The sequence below is a fragment of the Schistocerca cancellata genome, chromosome 1 (assembly GCF_023864275.1).
Source record: "Schistocerca cancellata isolate TAMUIC-IGC-003103 chromosome 1, iqSchCanc2.1, whole genome shotgun sequence".
Classification (NCBI taxonomy): Eukaryota; Metazoa; Arthropoda; class Insecta; order Orthoptera; family Acrididae; genus Schistocerca; species Schistocerca cancellata.
Window position 1 is genome coordinate 912549712 of NC_064626.1, and position 20980 is coordinate 912570691.

Sequence of the window (20980 nt, forward strand, 5' to 3'; positions counted from 1 at the left end):
CACTTTGTCATGTATCTGCTGTTCAGTGCAGATCTCATCACCTACCTCTTCTATCCTTTGTAAATGAGTAATAGTCTCACCTCCTTTTAATTCCCCTTTAAATTTTATTCTTTGTCTATTTCCACCAGCATCAAATTCTACCATTCTGTCCTTTACAAAAATGCTACAGTCATACTTGTACAAGAAGTCCATACCCAAAATTACATTCAATGCCAAACCCTTCACCACAAAGCAACTAATATCAAAACAATACTCATTACTATTAAATTCCAGTAATACTTCCCTGCTGATGGGCTTGCTACATGTCCCAGTTGCTGTCTTAATTTTGACTCCTGTAACTGGTAATTCTATTAATCCTAAACCTTTAATTTGCTGCCAGAAAGATTCAGAGATTGCAGATAAACTTGAGCCAGAGTCTAATAATGCTATATCTGCAACTCCTCCCACACTGATATCAATTATTGGCTGTATCACCTCTATTTCTACTCTGCTCAGCCCTGATTCCTGTAATAAATCTCTTTCTACTTCACTCCTGCTTTCCTCTTGCATAATGCAAATATCTTTAGGTCTTTCTCCAAAACATACATCAGTATCCCCTTCAAACAGATCCTTAATAGCAAACTCAACATTCTCTTCTTCACTTAATTCTTCCAATTTTCTGGCAATTTTAAATTTTATTTTACCCCATTCTTCAGGCATCAAAGCTTTATGTAATTTTGCATAGGACACCCAATCACTCAAATCATAATCAGCCTCCTCCTTTCCTAACCATCCACAATTAACATCTTTGAGGCTTGCATCATCAGTTAAGAAAACATAGGTTTCAATTTTATCTTCTGGGCAACCTACAGCAACGTTCTCCATATCATTACACATTTCCATATCCACACTGAAGTCATTATCACTACCACAGTTAACACCTGCACCCACAAGCACAGTAACCTTATCAGTAGGTGATTTACCAGCATTTTCCACATTGTTAAATACACCACTCATATTAGCCTTTTCATCACACTGAATAACCCTTGCCTCACCTTTTCCACAATTCTCCATACTATTTCCAATAGACATCTCTACCCATTCATCACACCCATTATTACTGTGAACATTGCCCCTTAATTCCATATCCACTTCTGTTCCCCCTTTTGATGAAACTACCTCTGCCTCTGGTCTTTCAATGAATTTTGCTGCACACAAACCAATATTGTCCTCCTCTGCTTGTAATTTCTCTTCCCTTTTAAACATGTCATCAATGTAAAACTCCCACTGTTCATTGCTGATATTAGCCTTGTTCCCTTTTTTCCTCTTATACCTTTTATCTGTATTTCTATAATTGTTAAAACCCCTCCATAGATTTTCATTTCCTAAGACAGCATCCATATGACATATCCCAATTTCCCTATTTTCCTTGCTGACTTTATTACTCATCCCATCATGTCCTTGTCTGGCCCTGTTCACATAATTACCAGCCCCCCTGCGGACCTTAAGTGAGGCATCAATTAGTTTTTTGATTGCCTACCCTGTCCATTTGCATCTGGCATTCCTACCCTCATACCTTCTCTATCACTCCTCATCTGATCAAAATTGTCTCTTCTCCCTCCAAAATTTCTGTTATACCTTTGTGGCTTGCTTCTCCAATCTCTATCCTGATCACTTCTATCTTCTCTCCACCTGTTATGGTTATTACTGTATTCATAATTAATACTGTTTCCCCTTTCATGATACCTTCCACTCTCCCTATGTTCCATGTATTTAGGTCTGTAACACAATGCCCTGTCCATATTATCCACAAAATTAAGAAATTCTTCCACTGAATCTGTTGCACTGTGAATCAAATCCCATTGCAAATGCTCTGGTAATCTTCTCTTTAGTGTAGATATTTCTGTTAATACGCCCAGTGGCCTATCCAGATGATTTAATTTATTCAGTTCTCTAACACAGAACTCTCTCATACTTTCCTTTCCACTCTTGTAACTGGATCCATTCAAAAAATCGTTTTGCAATCTTAATTGTTTTGCTTGGCCCCAGTATTTGTTCAAGAACAGGTTTTCGAAGGTTTTAAAATCACAAAATTTATCATCATTTTGGTTTGCCCATGTTTGAGCTCCCCCTTCCAACTGCCTCTTAACATATTTAATTTTTGCCTGCTCACTCATCCCTGTCACAAAGTTATCCTTACACGCAGCTAGAAAGTCAACTGCATGGTATTTATTCTCCCCATTAAAAGGTTTTGACTGAAATCCATGCCCCAGAGGATATCCCAACAATAAATTTCCATTCCCTGCTGCCACAGTATTAACTGTTTCCCTCAAGACATTTATTTCCCCTTTTAATTCCTTCTTATTGTCAGTAATTCCCTTATGGCAATCCAGCACTCCTATCTTAATGGATTCAATGTCTGCCTCTGTTTGTCTTTGAAATAATGTGCATTTCTGTTCCTGTACCTGAATCTGCCCCACAAGATTACTTTGCACAGTGTCCACCTTGGCTACTAGGCCTCTTTCAACCTCATTAACTCTCTCAATAATTCCCTCAACAATTTTAACTGTGTTTTCAACTTTATCTGTAATTTGAGTGAATTTGAGATCTAGCTGATCAAATTTTTCACTCACTGTCTTTATTTTATCACTAAGCCTTAATTCCATATCCCCTATTTTCGAATCCATTTCTCCAACTATTGCAGTTTTTATATTCCCTATTTTCGAGTCTATTTCTCCTAATTTACTAGTAAGTTTCACAAAAAATGTGCTGAGGTCACTTCCTGGTATCCAGCCTATTTCTTTTGGCATGCTAGGGCTACTACAGGTACTCCTAACATCCACTGATTCGCCTTCACTTTGAGATTCACGCGTCTCATCGGCCATGGCTAATGAAAAGGACACAATTTTGCAATGTAGCTGCTGGCTGTACTTATCTTTTAAATCCTCGTGTGACGCGACGTCTGCAGTGAGCTCCGCAGCACAGCTATGCAATGAATCTTAATCGGCAGCGTGGACACACAGCAAACTCAATCAGGAGCGAGAACACGTTGCGTAGGCCCCTGGCAGCATGTAGTCGTGTTGGTCGGTGGCACGGACGACGGCGTTGATCGTCGGCAGCACGTGGATACAGCTTCGACTGCTTTACCCGTAGCAACACATGGACGTGGCACGGACGACGGTTTCTTCTCGCGGCAGCACGTATCGCGGCACGGACGACTGTTTTACCCGCGGCAAACACGTGGTCGACTCATCAGACTGTGTAACTGCTTCACAATCGTGGTGGCCTTATATCGGCGTAACCACGGGGCAGCGCGTATCTTGTCCAGCACAAACACTCCGGTACTGCTAATGCACCGATTTAGCTCAGAGCCCCCACACTGACTGTTCAAAAGCCTAACATCAGAAGGACATTCGATTCCGAAATACTATGGAATATGGAAGAAAGTCCTATCCCGGACGAGCCCCCAATTGCAACAGAACTCGGGCTCGTTTACTACCTATTTTGTCACGTGGCTCATCTGTAAAGGGGGTTGGTAGTAAACGGTTGCATTATCGCCCCTATTATTGAGTCTGATATTGGCTGGCTTTTGAAGAGCAGTGAATTGATCTATACACGTTCAGATTGAAACTTATTTATTCAAAAGAAACACTTTAACGTTGTGGCCATGCATTTTTAAGTTCACAAATAATAATCGGTGCAATTCGTACACTGTTTGTCTCACACCCACACACTTTCACTTTGTTCCATCGCATACCCTGGCGTCCATGCTTGCACTCGCGGAACTTTGCCGCTCCCAACTCGCCACCACAACGGCCAACCACAAAAGACCTCGATTTTCCCGCTCACATCCACAGTCCTGAGTCGGGTCACATGACACCACAGTAGTCAAAATAATTGCTAAACATGGCCACAATTCGTTTACAGTATTTTATAATATTTAAATACTTAAATCTAAATACATTATATAATTTTACAAATTATCACCACACTTATATAATTCGTTGCAATTAAAAGAAAACCAAAACACCATCCAACGGGACTACAACGTCCATCAAAACACAAAACAAGTATTTTCTGGTCTATTTTGCCCAGCATATTATCTCTGCTGCTGTGCTTTAAATTTTAAATTACTTTAAAGAGTTCCATATTATCCCCTGTTACCTTACACGTTCGTGCTGGACGTGCAGACCGCGTGAGACGACGCTTCATCCAGTCCCAAACATGCTCAATGGGGGACAGATCCGGAGATCTTGCTGGGCAGGGTAGTTGACTTACACCTTCTAGAGCACGTTGGATGGCACGGGATACATGCGGACGTGCATTGTCCTGTTGGAACAGCAAGTTCCCTTGCCGGTCTAGCAATGGTAGAACGATGGGTTCGATGACGGTTTGGATGTACCGTGCACTATTCAGTGTCCCCTCGACGATCACTAGTGGTGTACGGCCAGTGTAGGAGATCGCTCCCCACACCATGATGCCAGGTGTTGGCCCTGTGTGCCTCGGTCGTATGCAGTCCTGATTGTGGCGCTCACCTGCACGGCGCCAAACACGCATACGACCATTATTGGCACCAAGGCAGAAGCGACTCTCATCGCTGAAGACGACACGTCTCCATTCGTCCCTCCATTCACGCCTGTCGCGACACCACTGGAGGCGGGCTGCACGATGTTGGGGCGTGAGCGGAAGACGGCCTAACGGTGCGCGGGACCGTAGCCCAGCTTCATGGAGACGGTTGCGAATGGTCCTCGCCGATACCCCAGGAGCAACAGTGTCCCTAATTTGCTGGGAAGTGGCGGTGCGGTCCCCTACGGCACTGCGTAGGATCCTACGGTCTTGGCGTGCATCCGTGCGTCGCTGCGGTCCGGTCCCAGGTCGACGGGCACGTGCACCTTCCGCCGACCACTGGCGACAACATCGATGTACTGTGGAGACCTCACGCCCCACGTGTTGAGCAATTCGGCGGTACGTCCACCCGGCCTCCCGCATGCCCACTATACGCCCTCGCTCAAAGCTCAAAGTCCGTCAACTGCACATACGGTTCACGTCCACGCTGTCGCGGCATGCTACCAGTGTTAAAGACTGCGATGGAGCTCCGTATGCCACGGCAAACTGGCTGACACTGACGGCGGCGGTGCACAAATGCTGCGCAGCTAGCGCCATTCGACGGCCAACACCGCGGTTCCTGGAGTGTCCGCTGTGCCGTGCGTGTGATCATTGCTTGTACAGCCCTCTCGCAGTGTCCGGAGCAAGTATGGTTGGTCTGACACACCGGTGTCAATGTGTTCTTTTTTCCATTTCCAGGAGTATATTTGTATTGAATACACGAACATTAAGTTATACAGCCTAAGAACACAAACATTAATTTATGGAAATTATAAAGAAAAGCAGAGTGAACATAATGATGATTACAGCTGTTGAAAGAAATGTAATAAGAATGTAACTTGGAAACAAATTAGCTTCAATTCATTTCAGAAGTGTAACTTAGTAACCTTTCGTTAAGTTTTGTTAAGCCACTGTGTGGAAGAAAACATTTATAGTTCGTGTTCAGACAGGAGAATGATATTTTAAGGAACTTAAGTTGAAATATAGTTTTTACACAGCCCTCATATGAATACATTTGTATAATTTTTTTTTAATGAAAGTGAAATTTAGTGCCATGTTAGCCTTTATTATACTTCCACACAACAGAAAACTCTGAGGATGCAAAAGATGGGAGAGTTATTAAGGCCATTTTTGCGACCCGTACAACACATCCACTTAAGCGAACAGATGACAAAATTACATCTACGTTGAAGGCAACATTTGACTTTTCAGGCTATGCGAGGTAAGTGCAAAGGAGCAGTGACCACCCGTGCAGCCGACGTCGAGCAACGGATATTGAGAAAGAGACATTTTACTGTCAATTATAATACTATGTTCTTTATTTATGTTTTATTGAAAGAAATGATATATATACACCACATACATGATGTTTAACCTTCACTAAAGTAGAAGAAAGTTCATGGTTGAACTCTTGAGAGGAAATTTGATATGTTATATAATACACATTATGAGAGAGACAATCTCTGTGAGAGATATTTTCCATCTGTATAGACGGTATCCACAAGAAGTGGAGATATCGAGGAAGTACTGAGCAGCTATGTGATTTACTCACGCAAGGATTTGTTAATGTATAATACACTTATTCATATGGACAGTCAGAACACAAACAGAGAATCTGTCATGATGTTACACTACACAGACTTGACGTAAGGACACTTACATTTACACATGATTTGGTAAATTGTAAGCACCTCCTTTCGCACACTCCTTGAAGATGACGCAAACGTTATAATGTACTGTGTTCTCTTTTTATGTAGTAGCTGTAGGATTTCGTAGTTTATAGGTAGTGAATAGTTTCTTCCAGTCTATCTTTCTTTCTTTCTCCATTGTCCTACCACCTCCTGCAGCCGGGTATTGTTTGTTTATGGAATGTAAGAATATATTGTGTGACAGTAAACTTTCAGGTATGAATAAAATGACATGAATATTGATGGAATTACAAGCTTGGTCAACTACTAGCCAGTCAAGATATGGAATCAAAAGAAAGAAATAAATAATAGACGAAGGAAAGCCCGTGCTTTAAACATTAAGTCTTATATCCCTTGGCATGCCAAAACATTAATAAAGAAAATCAAAATGACCATAAACACCACCAAAGAAAGTAGCCAGTGGGACTTAGTATAATTTTTAGTGTAAATATTTCACATGCATATTCTTGTAAATTTATATGTATTTGTGTATGTGTTAAAACTTTGCATATTGTCAACATATTTTGAAATGTGACCACGAGATGTAAGCTTTCATAATTAACGATGTAAATATGCTGGGACACAGTGAACTTTGTTAAAATTTAAGTATTGCAAAAAAGTGTTGCAAACTGTGAACGTTATAAACGACGAATTTTGTGTTGTTTGTGAAACTTATGGTGCATAAACCAAATAACTGTTTGTAAATCGATATAAACTGCAATTTACTTCGACGATAATGAGGATTTTCACACTGCAAATGAACGTTGTTGACGAGTGTAAACAACGTGATGATACACCTACCTTTGGGAACATCGACGCCGTTGTTCCTGGCCGGCCTTCAGATGCTTTGGAGACAATAAACTCAGCACCTGTTGTAGGCGATGTGGAGGCTAAAAACTACATCGACCATATATGCCCCGGGAACAATAGTCATGAAAACGCACAAGGACCTGGAGTGTTGTGTCGTAACAGAAGACATGGACGTTGCTTCAGATCACGCACACGCTCAATCTTACGGTGTCACCGGACTTAACACGCCATTTATGCTGGAATAACAACTTGTAATGAACACTATGTGAAAGTGAATACTGTGCAAGACTGTCATAACACAGCGATTTTGAAACTGCCGCACGCGAAATTCAGTGATGCTATTGCGCATGCGCAAAGACTACGTGCTGCCAGAGATGCATTGGGAAACCAACGCTGGAAGCGCACAACATTAACTGCGCTGGCGAACAGCTTGTTCAAACAAACTGTATGTAAATATATATTAATTGTGTGAAAAGGATCAAAACTGTAATAATTGTATTTAGTATATAGGTTTAGAAAGTAAGTGTTGGCAAAGTTTATCCCCTATGGATGCACGTGGCCTTTGCAATGAAAATATACATGTATTGACTTTTAGGTTTGCTAGCCTGCCACGCTGAATGTTTTAGCGTGACAGTCGAGGGGGCGATGTAGCGGGACTTTGAATTTCGCCGCGCTGCACTCGTTCCCTCAGACATGAATTGTGCCGTCGCAGCGATATGAGCGCTCGACGGCAGAGAAAATACTAAAATTGTAACTCTTTTTTGTTTTTCTATCCGTTTCTTTTTTGTCTCTTGATGTGTCATTATAGGTGGAGGAAACGACATTTATAGAAACGAAAGTATCAATGCAAGAAGAGTACTGAGGGAAACTAGGGAAAGCTACTCATTCTGAAGTATATGTGCTAAGCATTCCTCAAAGACACGACTTGATGGTCGAGTCCTGCGTAAATAAAGAAATTACCAGAACAAATAGGATATTTAGGAAGATATGTAGCAGCTTCCCAAATGTGACTTTCATAAATGCAACAAGCTCACAAAGAGAGCATTTCACAAGGCATGGTTTACACAGAAACAATCGCGGAAAAACTATTCTGTGCAAAGAAATTTTGGAAAAATTTGACAAACTACAAGGGCAGACACACACACCCATAATACTACCAATGAAGGAAGAGGCAGGAAAGTCTCCACTGTGCCATATAAAAGAAAAAGAAACAACCGCATCACCAACAGAAGCAGACCCACAAACCTCACCATGCCCGATAGTGGAAAAAGAAGCAACATCATCAGCAACAGAAGAGGACCCACTACCCCCACCCCCAAAAGAAGAACAGATAACGCAAACAACAGGAAAAGAAGTAAGGTCATCAGAGACCCGACAGATAAGATATGGGAGGGGAGAAAGAAAAAAGAAACCTATCAGGGATCAGCACTTCCTATATAATGAAGCCAGAAACCGGCCAACCTACAAGAGGCTGTCATCGAAGGAAGCTCAGGATTTTCACTGGCCCAAGACCAGCAATGCCACAACATAGCAGACAATCTGAGAAGCACACCAGTACTAGAGTGTCAAAACCAGATGTACCCGGAGACGACAAAACCAGGAGAAAATGAAGGGAGAAAAAACATGAAGATAATGTTATGGAATGTAGAAGGATTGAAAAACGCAGCATGCATAGCTCCAACAGACTTTCTCGAAGGTTATGACGTAGCAATATTCACAGAAACTTTTCTCACAGATCATTGGCAACACCCTAAATTCTATAGCATAAATATGCTGGCAAAGCAAGGAGAAAGGGGGGGACCCCAAGGGGGAATAACAGTCCTACTGAAACCGTGGATAACACCAATTATAGCGACAACAGAACTAAATCACTCCATTCTAATAGAAGTAAAACACATCACAATATTAGCAACCTACTTCCAGCCAAACGAATCGGCCATAGACATAATCGATGAATTGGGCCAACAAATAAGACGGAGCAAGAAAGACATCCCTTTACTTATAGCAGGGGATTTAAACTGTCGGTTGGATGTGCAGAATCACAAAACAAAATTAGTAATCGAATCACTACAAGAAGAAGGCCTCATCCTGCTAAACGACACAAACGTCCCTACGTACTTCTGCCATAATGGCTAAAGTGCTATTGATATCGCCCTCATAAGAGGAAACATAAAAGGGGACATAAGCCCACTTTGGAATGCAAACCACACACCTATAAGAAAACACATCCCGATGAACATAGTCATACAAAGTGATTGGAAGGCAAGAGAGAACCAAGAGAAGAGACTGCTCTCAAGGAGACTGGATCCAAGGAAAGTGGAAGAATACCACGACCAGATAGAACAAATTGAGTCCTTAATTGACAACTCAAAAGTAGAGAAGGCAGCACTTGAACTGGAGAAACTCTTAAAGCAAGCAACTACCCCCAGGAAAGTGAGAAGAGCTAAACCATGGTTCGATCAAGAGTGTTATCAGCAAAGAAAAGAAGTACTCCAAGCTTTACACCAACTAAAAACGGACACAGATAATCACTCACTACTACAAACATATGCTGAGAGAAGAAGATCCTACAAAACACTAACAAGGGAGAAGAGAATGGCACACAGGGAAGAAGAGGGAAGAAGACTAGCTGAAGAAGCCAGGAGAGACCCATTCATTGCAATCCGCCCCCGAAAGCAGGCACAGTCATACTATATAAGCATGGAAGAATGGATGAGACATTTCAAAGACATTCTCAACAAAGATGGTAGAGAAGGAGCACAGGTAGCAAGTCAAGAGCTCACACTGCAAGAGATGGCAGCCTGGTCCCCACTCACTCCGAATGAGGTCTGAAACACCATTGAATCAACAAAAAGGAAGAAAGCAGCGGGACCGGACAGGCTTTACAACGAATACCTTAAAGACACAGCCCATCTGCTAGCTCTAACTTGGACAAAACTGTATAACAAATGCATTGAGACAGCAAAAATCCCAGGCCAGTGGAGAAAATCAATAGTAGGGGTAATGTACAAAGGGAAGGGCGACCCAAAGGACACAAACAAATACAGAGGAATAGCCTTGGAAAACAACCCTTTTAAGGTATTCACAAAACTAATCACAGGAAGAATAAGACACACTTTGGAAGACCACCTCCCAGAATCTCAATTCGGGTTCAGGGAAAAAAGATCCACTATCACAGCAGTGGAGCTACTTTTAAAAAACATATGGGAAACCATCGATAAAAAGTAAAAATATTATGCTGTATTCATAGACTTCACAAAGGCCTTCGACCTCCTCGACCGATCATTAGTAAAAAGAATGCTCGATGAAACCCTGGGAAGAGACAGCATCTGGACGAGGATTATAAACTCCATAAATGAATGGAATGAGATAAGGATGTCGGACAATCTCGACCTGTCTGAACCAATAAGGCAAACAAACTCCAAGGAGACCCACTAAGCCCGCTCCTGTTCATTCTGGCAGCAAAGGACATTATGGAAATCGCTCATGACGAAGATGTCGAAGCATATGCCTACGCGGACGACATTGTGGTAGGCTCAAAAAACTGAAAGAAACTACAGGAGACTATAGAAGACGTGGAAAAATGGTGCAGAAAACACAAGTTTGTAATCAACACCGACAAAACGGAAATGATGGAATTCAGACCAGGCAGGCAAATCCCAAAAACGACAAGAATTGCACTACAAGGAAAGCAAATATCTATCACAAAAGATTACAAATATCTAGGGATAACACTCCAGCCGTCCGCAAAGTGCTTCACTAAAAACACAACAGAGAAAGCGACTCAAGCCATCAGAGCGATAAACGAAATAAGTTCCATCAGAACACTAAATCTAGACACAGCTATGGCACTCTTCAAATAAAAAATAATACCGATACTGGCTTATGGGATAGAAATCATACGGATACACCTAAATGAAAAGAACTTAGAAACATTGGAAAGAGTAAAAGCAACCTATATCAAAAGAGCATTAGGGGTAGCAAAAACCACAAGATCAAGATTAGTCTACCTTCTCGCCCGAGAATCTTTCCTCATCGAGGATCTAAGGACAATGTTCTTACTTCCCAACACATCAGCATCGGAGAACCTACTAAGATCACTACTCAAGAAAAGAGAGGAAGTACCAACGGAATTCTATGGATCCGGGGCCATGATCGACCGCAATTGGACAGCAGCAAATTTTGAGATGAGACACATACTTACAAGACTCGCAGTGCCCGGATTCGACCATGAAATTTGTGCAAATACAACATACCACGAGCCGTCAAACCTTTGCAAGTGTACACTATGTGGACAGTCTTGTGAGAGATACCATATAGAAATATGCAACAAGAGGACCAGATCAATTAGAGACTATGCAATAAATGGTTCAAATGATAATCTGTTATAATACCTGCACTGAATGTAATCTACTAAGAATTATGCAGACACTCAGTACATCCTTGTAATTCACTCTCAAATGATTGTAATCTAATGTATAACTATGATGGCTATTTTGCTGCAATTAATCGTTTATTTTTGTCTCTTGATAGCCGAAGCTTAAGGCAGACGTGATCTGATGAAGACGTTAAAAAAACTTAACTTATTAGCTAGTCTTGATCTGATTTTAATGTGTAGACATATTGTGGAAGTTGTTAAGAAATTCGGAGGATGGAAGTAGCAAAGTAAATTAAACTGCATACAGTATCAAGATGATTTTAATTGGTATCAATTAGTGATTCCTGGACGATTGCAAGATTTCGGAGCAGACTTTTCACGCAAAATTGAAGGAGATTTTTGAAGACCTGGACGCCGCACGAAAGAAGACATGTTAACCTGGTAAAGAATGAACTATAAGCTACGCAATTTCCCCCTGTCAGTTACATTTTGTTATTCTCTGTTCTTTTTCAATAATTTTTGTAGTGGAAATTGGTTTAACTTTTGCTCAAAAACGCCACAAGGACCACCCCAACAATAGCTTTTCCGAATAACGAAGTCCAATAGCTTTTCTGTAATACAAAGTCCGATTTGCATTTGTTTCTTTCTTTCCTTTTTTTTACGGTCATTAACGATTAAAAAAAAAATAGTTACGATTTCTTCCCACATTTTCAACCTTTTTCTTCTTTTTCTTTTCTTCTCTCTTTTTCTTTTTTTATTAACCACTACAGCTATGAAGCTATTCAATTGGTCACCAGGACTAAGACTTTACATTTGTTTTTATTATCTTAACCACCTCAGAACCGAATGTTAATCTCTGAACCTTACCTAGACCTTGGGTTATGCTACAGATTAATCTGTCACTAGAACTAACTTTTCATGTCGGCATATGTTGGTTTCAGATACTCATAAGTGAACTTCTTCTGTCCAACCTAATTTACACTGCTGGCCATTAAAGTTGCATCACCAAGAAGGTTATAAAATAATGAAATTTCATCTATTGTGCATATACAGTACAGTATGACAATTAGAGATACCCCTCAAGAAGCAGTTTGATTCTTGATGTACTTGACAATAGTTACATATCCCAACTTTGCTTCTGATTTAGAATACATGTTACAAAATTTGGAAAATTGGTGCTTTACTGTGACATAAAATTGTCAAAAGGATATTGTCACTTTGACTTAAGTACAGAGATGCTAAACTATAAGGAATGCTGGACACATACAATAATGTGCAAAACACCACTAAACTAACCACTCACCATTCTTCAGGTAAATCTAATCTTCAAGTACAGCGGTGGAACAATGTTAATTAACGTACAAGTGTTTGTGTCACAATCAATAACAAAGGCCGAGTTTTTAGCTATCATGAAGATTTGCCTCTGTACTGGAACTGATCAAGAGTTTCAGGTATGTTGATGTGTATTAAACTTAGTATGAAAGGTAGTTTATAAATGTAAATCACACTTTGAACATGTAGCAAGTGAATGATGAGTCGCAGACATCTGAAACATCTAATAATAATGTTTGCATGTCAGTTTTTAGGGACTCAGCTTGAACTACGAAATATAAATCATCCTTCCTTTGTTAGCAGTACTATATGTGAGCATAAAGGAGGTGTATTAATGTTGGTGAAGTATCAAATGAGTGTCTGGGCATCTCCCCAACACATTATAATACATATCTGGGCAAATGTAAAAATACCTGCTGTCTGGATTGTGAAGCTATATTGAAATCTGAAGAACAATACAAGAAAAAAACAATAAAACAGATTTTTCAAGAACAAGCTGGAAGTGTGGTGGAAGAATAATTATTGCTGTGAAGAACTCTTTCATACCCTAAAAAATTAGTATGTATTTGACCATGAAATAACTTGCATGAAGATAAAGCTCAAACATGGGTTAAATATTGTTTGGCCCATTGCTTTTATAGGCCACCTGCCCCCATTTATTATAGTGACTGAATGAATCAGTGAAAAATGAGAGATGTCTAGATTCTGAGTTTTGGGAAAGACCCATCATAGTTCAATAGCTGTGAAGGAAGTTTCAACAAATGTATACTGAGCTTAATCAGAGATTTAAGCAAAGTTGAAACATGTTTGTGAAACAAAAGATGAACAGCATCTAAATGAGCATAAGAGGAACAATAGAACAACTGTTAAATGAATTTGAAAGATGTATTAACTACACAATTCACAGAAAAGTTTAGGAAGTTTTGATCTTGTGTAGAGTCAGTAAAGGAATTAAAGTCATTTATCAGTTGATCATTGATCACACTGGTACTGAAATGGGGGATGATAAAGTCAAGGCTGAAACATTGCATTCTGTCTTCCAAAATTGTTTCACTGAAGATTATTACTATACATTTTATTTTTCATTGTCCCACCAATGTTGACATGACAGACAAGGCAAAGGTATACATGATCATGGAAAATGGAAATGAGCGTACAGTATTGTGGCCGGAAGTCCCCCATTTGGGAAAGTTTGGCCTCAAGGGCAAATAGTTACTGCATTCGATGCCACATTGGGTGACTTGCGCATCAGGGATGGGGATGAAATGATGATGAGGACAACACCCAGTCCCTGAGTGAAGAAAATCTCATGCCCCACTCGGTCATGGAATTTGAAAACAACTGAAATGGTTCAATAGAGGAAAGTCATTGGATTTGATATAATACAAGTTCAGTTCCATGCAGATTATGTGACAGAATTTGCTCAAGTTTTAACAGAAAATCATCATAGGTCAATGGAGCAAGAAAGCACTCCAAGCTATTGTAACAAGTTACAAGACACTGCCATTTTAAGAAAGAAGATTAGCATTTAATGTCATATTGATGACAAGGTCATTACAGACAGATATTGTGGAAAGGAGTGGTCAATAGGCCTATAGCATTGATGTTAATTTGTTGTGAAATTAAGTAATATGTATATTTTATGCTCAGATGTTATTATTTTTGATGACAAGTTATCTGATATATAGAAACCAACATAGATTCCACAAGCAATGAGGATGTGAAATTCAGATTATTCTGTTTGCTCATGAAGTACCAGATGCAATAGATAGCAGTACCCAGGTTAACACCATGAATGCCACATTTATTATCTTCTCAGAGGCATTTTGCATCATTCTACATTGCTCCCTAGCTCCTTAACTTCTAGCTTATAAGAGTATAACATCAGTCTTCTTACTGGATGGAAAAATTTCTCAAAAACAGAACTCAGTGTGTCATAATGAACTGGAAGAAATTGTGAGATGTAGAAGTAGCTTTAGAGATACTATGAACAACTATTATGTGACTATCACCATTTACAATATATGTAAAAGATTATGTGGATAATATGACAAGTTATATGAGTTGTATCAAATGATGAAATTGTAAATAGGAAAGTCACAATGTCAAAAAATTGTTGTAGAGAAAAGAAGACCTGTAGAGAACCAAAATTTGGCACAGGGATTGGTACTTCACCTTTCAAACAAACAGAATGTATTTTGCATTGAGAGAAGTAAAGACCAATTCATTATTTACTATATAAATGTCAGTCATTTTCAGGAAACAGTCACAAGTTTAAAATGCACAGGATCACAGCAATTTAAAGTAGAACTCTCATATAAAATTAAATTTTAGGTAGAGGAAAGGCAGGTAAGGAAAGGTAGTTCATCCATTAATAATGTAGCTTACAAAATGTTCATTTGATTTGTTCTTGAGAATTTCTCACCAATTTGGGGTCTTGGAAGGGAAAACAGATGACATACAGTGAAAGGATTTACATTTCATCACAGGTTGATTTACTCAGTGCCAATGGCCTTGCCACAGTTCCCATCAGATGATGACATTAAGTGCAGTCGAGCTTGGCTAGCATTTGGGTGGTTCACTGTCCAGGTCTGCTGAGTGCTATTGGCAAGCAGGATGCACTCAGCCCTTGTGAGGCCAATTGAGGAGCTACTTTACTGAGAAGTAGCAGCACTGGTTATAAAAACTGACAGTGGATGGGAGACCGGTGTGTGACCACATGCCCCTTCGTATCCATATCCAGTGATGCCTAAGGGCTGAGGATGATACAGCAGCCGATCAGTACTATTGAGCCTTCAAGGCCTCTTCAGACAGTGTTTGTTCCTATTTTTTCATTTACTCAGCACACAAGTTTCACCGAAAGGCTCATCCAGCTCAAATGTCAGACACATAAGAAAAGCATCCATCATAGAGAAGCTACTGCAAAAATTCTGAAGATACATATTCTTAGGACAAAGCAACATATCTCACAAAATATCCTTGATGGTAGGATCATAGAATTTTAGCCCATACTGAGATGCATGCCTACTGATACTCATTCTCCTCGTGTTCAATCCACAAATAAAACACAGAGTTAGGGTTAGGGGTAGGGAGATTCTAGTGGTACACAGCACACTGAGATACAGAAGTCATGGGATAGCAAAACGTACAATCTCATATGGTGGTAGTATCATGTACACAAGGTATAAAAGGTCAGTGCACTGGTGGAACTGTCATTTCCACTCAGGTGATTCATGTGAAAAGGTTTCTGATGTGATTATGGCAGCACAATGGGAATTAACAGACTCTGAACGCAGAAGGGTAGTTTGAGCTAGAGGCATGGCAAATCCATTTCAGAAATTGTTAGGGATTCAGTATTTCAAAATCCACAGAATCAAGAGAGTGCAGATAATAGCAAATATGAGGCATTACCTGTCACCACAGGCACCGCAGTGACTGATGGCCTTCAGTTAGCGACCGATCACAGTGGCTTTTGCATAGAGTTTTTGGTGCTAACAGATAACCAACACTGAGTGAAATAAGGAAGAAATCAATGTGGGATGTCTGACAAATGTATCCATTAGGATAGTGCAGCAAAATTTGGCGTTAATATGCTGTGACAGCAGATGAACACCATGAGTACCTTTGTTAACAGCACACTATCACCTGCAGTATCTCTCCTGGGCTACTGACCATATCAGTTCAATCCTAGCTGACTGGAAAACCATGGCCTGGTCACTGATCATTGACTGGAAATGGTTATGTTTAGCTAGTTGGAGACCATCTGTAACCACTCATGGAATTCATGTTCCCAAAAACAATGACATTTTTATGGATGACAGTGCATTATGTCACAGGGCAGCAATTGTTTGAAATTGATTTGAAGAATATTTCAGGCATTTAAAGTGAATGATGTGTCCATCCAGATCACCTGACAAGAATCCCATTGAATATTTATAGGATACAATTAGTCAGTTGATTCACAAAGCCCTGCACTAGCTACTCTTTCACAATTATGGATGGCTATAGAGGCAGCATGGCTCCATATTTCTGCAGGGGACTTCCAATGACTTGTTGAGTCCATGCCATGTTGAGCTGCTGCACTACCCTTGACAAAAGGAGGTCTGACACAATGTTAGGAGTCATCCCATGACTTTTTTCCTCCTGTACACACCAGAAAGCTGCTCACAGAGTAAAAATAATGAAGATGTATGTAGATTCAATTCATACCTCTAGACCAGGAAGAAAGATAATGAAAATGCACACTAGCTGCTCCAGCTGAAGAACCTGCTATTGTAACACTAGCTGGATTTCCTCCAAAGGATGCAATATTTGCTTGTATCCAGCGGAAGGCCATGGACTGATCTTTTAGTCCATTGTTTCCTGGTAGTTGTTCATCTTCTGTACTCAGAAAACCTGAAACAATTTATAATTTTAAGAAGATGGTGCTACACGGATTATAAATATTTTAAAATGGTTATGATTTACTACCAAGAGCTGTTGATAAAAATTTTCTGTATTACTTTTTTCAGTAATCAGCAGTATATAGAAATGCCTTCATACAATACTGTTAATGCTGAGTGTTAATATTACAAGAATGAGTGCACATTTTTTTACTATATGAGAACAATAGTGAATTCCTGGATTTATTATTTGATGGCACTGATCTTACTGCCTAGAATGATGTTGCAAAAGTTTTTATGAACCCGACAAAGGTCTGTAGGTCAAAACTGATTGTTCAGCAAAGAAATTTTATCAGCAGCTAGCATGTGTTTAGAACCGTTTATATAACACTTGGACAATTAAGCCATAGTTTGTCAGTCATGCAACATCTTGAGCCTTGAAACAAAGGTCTTTTACCTTGGAACATGTGATAATTGCAAGTGAACTGTTTCTTTAATGCCTCAAGAATTTTACCTGCCCCAAAAATGGAAATATTTTTAGTTTCCAATAGATTATATTTTAAAATGTATTTAACTGGTACCTGGTTTTTGATAATACTTCTGCTAAATTCAATGCCAATTACTGATTATTCATTTATATTAGAGTAATAATGTAACAAATAGATTTTTAGTAGATTAATAATGTAACAGATAGATAATTAAATACAATACTGACAGGATTTTCTTGATTTCAGTGCCCAAAAGGTTATTACTGACCAACGTGTCTGTGCTGAAAACAGTTCAGACCAAGTGACTGTAACTGTAAAAAGGTTTGTGTATAATGCTTTGTAAAATAAATTATATATATTGAGATTCTATGTCTTTGTACATCAATCGGTCATTCCTTGTCTTAGCTACAGAGGAAACAATCCATACTGGCGGTCACGACTGCAAAAACACCACAATTACAGTGACATTGAGTGTTGAAGTATTTTTTGAGTGTGTACGATGCAACCTGCAGGCACAACTTCATACCCACCAGGTGTTTTACAATATTTGACCACCCTGATTATGTCAGGTATTAATACTGCTCAGTACCCACAGCACTTGCAATGACAAACAGGTGCAAATTAGAACGGGATGGCAGTGTAGAATACAGTGATTGTGATGCAACAGTGGTCACCTTTAATGGTGAACTCATGCTCCAAACTTAATACAGGAAATTTTGGTGATCCTGTATGACTTACATGTGTACAGACTGATTTTACATCTTCTGCATCTACCGCACCTACCACATCATTTCATACTTAGATTGTTGGTATGGTCACTAGATACACAAAACCATTGTGCAACACCAAGGGCATGTGCAGCAAAACTACAAATTTAGTGTTCATGAGGACAAATAACATTCCAACTGTGGATCCTGCATCTACTGTAATATACACAACTACTGCATAAACTGTGTCATGATTACCAACATTTGACATGATCATTCTACAGCAACAACCCAAGGACAATAGTACTGCCGTGTTTGGTCAGGCAACTATGCCTTGTCTACCAACAGATGCCATGGTAGTGCCTTACTATCTGATCTTTACAGGGCAGCAATAATTGGATTACACTGTGCAATGACAAGAAGCAATGTAACCAAAAATCATTCCATTCAGGCCCAATCAGGTAACTTCATGGTTTGCAATAACAGAGCAAATTTTTACAACATTATGAATAGTGCATGACAACTCAGAATTTGTCATGCTAATGTCCCATCTCACTGAGCACACAGAGTTAATTAGTGACCTAACACTCATGTCACCTGCCAGTACCAAATGCAACACAGCAATACTCTTGCAACATGTTTCCCATTCACTGGAGCAACAGGTGACGCAAGTGATACAAGAGGAATGTTTATCAGACAGCTCATTCCCTCAACTGTAGCACTGCCTATGGTCATTAGTAGATCTGATGCTGTCCAAAGATGTGTGAAACTGACATCACAACCCGAGCACTGGTGCATGGTGCAACACCACCACCAGACGACACTGGTACAGTTGATTCTGCCACCTCCTTGCTTCTGGTACCATGCACATTTCAGTGATGCTGGTCTCAACTGTCAATAGGCCTGCTTGCACTGAAACTTCATGCATGAGCCAATATAGCTGCACTGGCCCACCTAGCATTGACAAGTCACCTCTCCTCCATAATGACAATACAAACTGGAGGCCACATGTAAATCCGAGACACATCCACCAATATATACACTCCTGGAAATTGAAATAAGAACACCGTGAATTCATTGTCCCAGGAAGGGGAAACTTTATTGACACATTCCTGGGGTCAGATACATCACATGATCACACTGACAGAACCACAGGCACATAGACACAGGCAACAGAGCATGCACAATGTCGGCACTAGTACAGTGTATATCCACCTTTCGCAGCAATGCAGGCTGCTATTCTCCCATGGAGACAATCGTAGAGATGCTGGATGTAGTCCTGTGGAATGGCTTGCCATGCCATTTCCACCTGGCACCTCAGTTGGACCAGCGTTCGTGCTGGATGTGCAGACCGCGTGAGACGACGCTTCATCCAGTCCCAAACATGCTCAATGGGTGACAGATCCGGAGATCTTGCTGGCCAGGGTAGTTGACTTACACCTTCTAGAGCACGTTGGGTGGCACGGGATACATGCGGACGTGCATTGTCCTGTTGGAACAGCAAGTTCCCTTGCCAGTCTAGGAATGGTAGAACGATGGGTTCGATGACGGTTTGGATGTACCGTGCACTATTCAGTGTCCCCTCGATGATCACCAGTGGTGTACGGCCAGTGTAGGAGATCGCTCCCCACACCATGATGCCGGGTGTTGGCCCTGTGTGCCTCGGTCGTATGCAGTCCTGATTGTGGCGCTCACCTGCACGGCGCCAAACACGCATACGACCATCATTGGCACCAAGGCAGAAGTGACTCTCATCGCTGAAGACAACATGTCTCCATTCGTCCCTCCATTCACGCCTGTCACGACACCACTGGAGGCGGGCTGCACGATGTTGGGGCGTGAGCGGAAGACGGCCTAACGGTGTGCGAGACCGTAGCCCAGCTTCATGGAGATGGTTGCGAATGGTCCTCGCCGATACCCCAGGAGCAATTTGCTGGGAAGTGGCGATGCGGTCCCCTACGGCACTGCATAGGATCCTACGGTCTTGGCGTGCATCCGTGCGTCGCTGCGGTCCGGTCCCAGGTCGACGGGCACGTGCACCTTCCGCCGACCACTGGCGACGACATCGATGTACTGTGGAGACCTCACGCCCCACGTGTTGAGCAATTCGGCGGTACGTCCACCCGGCCTCCCGCATGCCCACTATACGCCCTCGCTGTCGCGGCATGCTACCAGTGTTAAAGACTGCGATGGAGCTCCGTATGCCACGGCAAACTGGCTGACACTGACGGCGGCGGTGCACAAATGCTGCGCAGCTAGCGCCATTCGACGGCCAACACCGCGGTTCCTGGTGTGTCCGCTGTGCTGTGCGTGTGATCATTGCTTGTACAGCCCTCTCACAGTGTCTGGAGCAAGTATGGTGGGTCTGACACACCGGTGTCAATGTGTTCTTTTTTCCATTTCCAGGAGTGTATTTCCTGATCAGCACGGACTCAGAGGTAAAGTATGTACTGTACCAAGACACATATTCAAAATTTACTACAAGGTTCCAAGTTTAAAGCTCCATGTGGCAAATGAAATCAACGTCCACATGCATGGCAAAGTTGAATATACCGTACAACTTACAGATGAATAATGTTGTCCTTGGACATTCTACCTCACTGTCATAGCA

General features: G+C 41.0%; 1 protein-coding gene across 1 annotated transcript in view; it reads right to left on the bottom strand.

The window, feature by feature from the left end:
- The window catches only part of LOC126113877 (venom carboxylesterase-6-like), a 199815-nt gene that overhangs the window by 138710 nt on the left and 40125 nt on the right, over positions 1–20980 (bottom strand). Inside the window, exon 3 of the mRNA XM_049915021.1 lies at positions 17002–17187. Within this exon, the coding sequence (XP_049770978.1) occupies positions 17002–17187 (186 nt within the window). The remainder of the gene's footprint in view (positions 1–17001; positions 17188–20980) is intronic.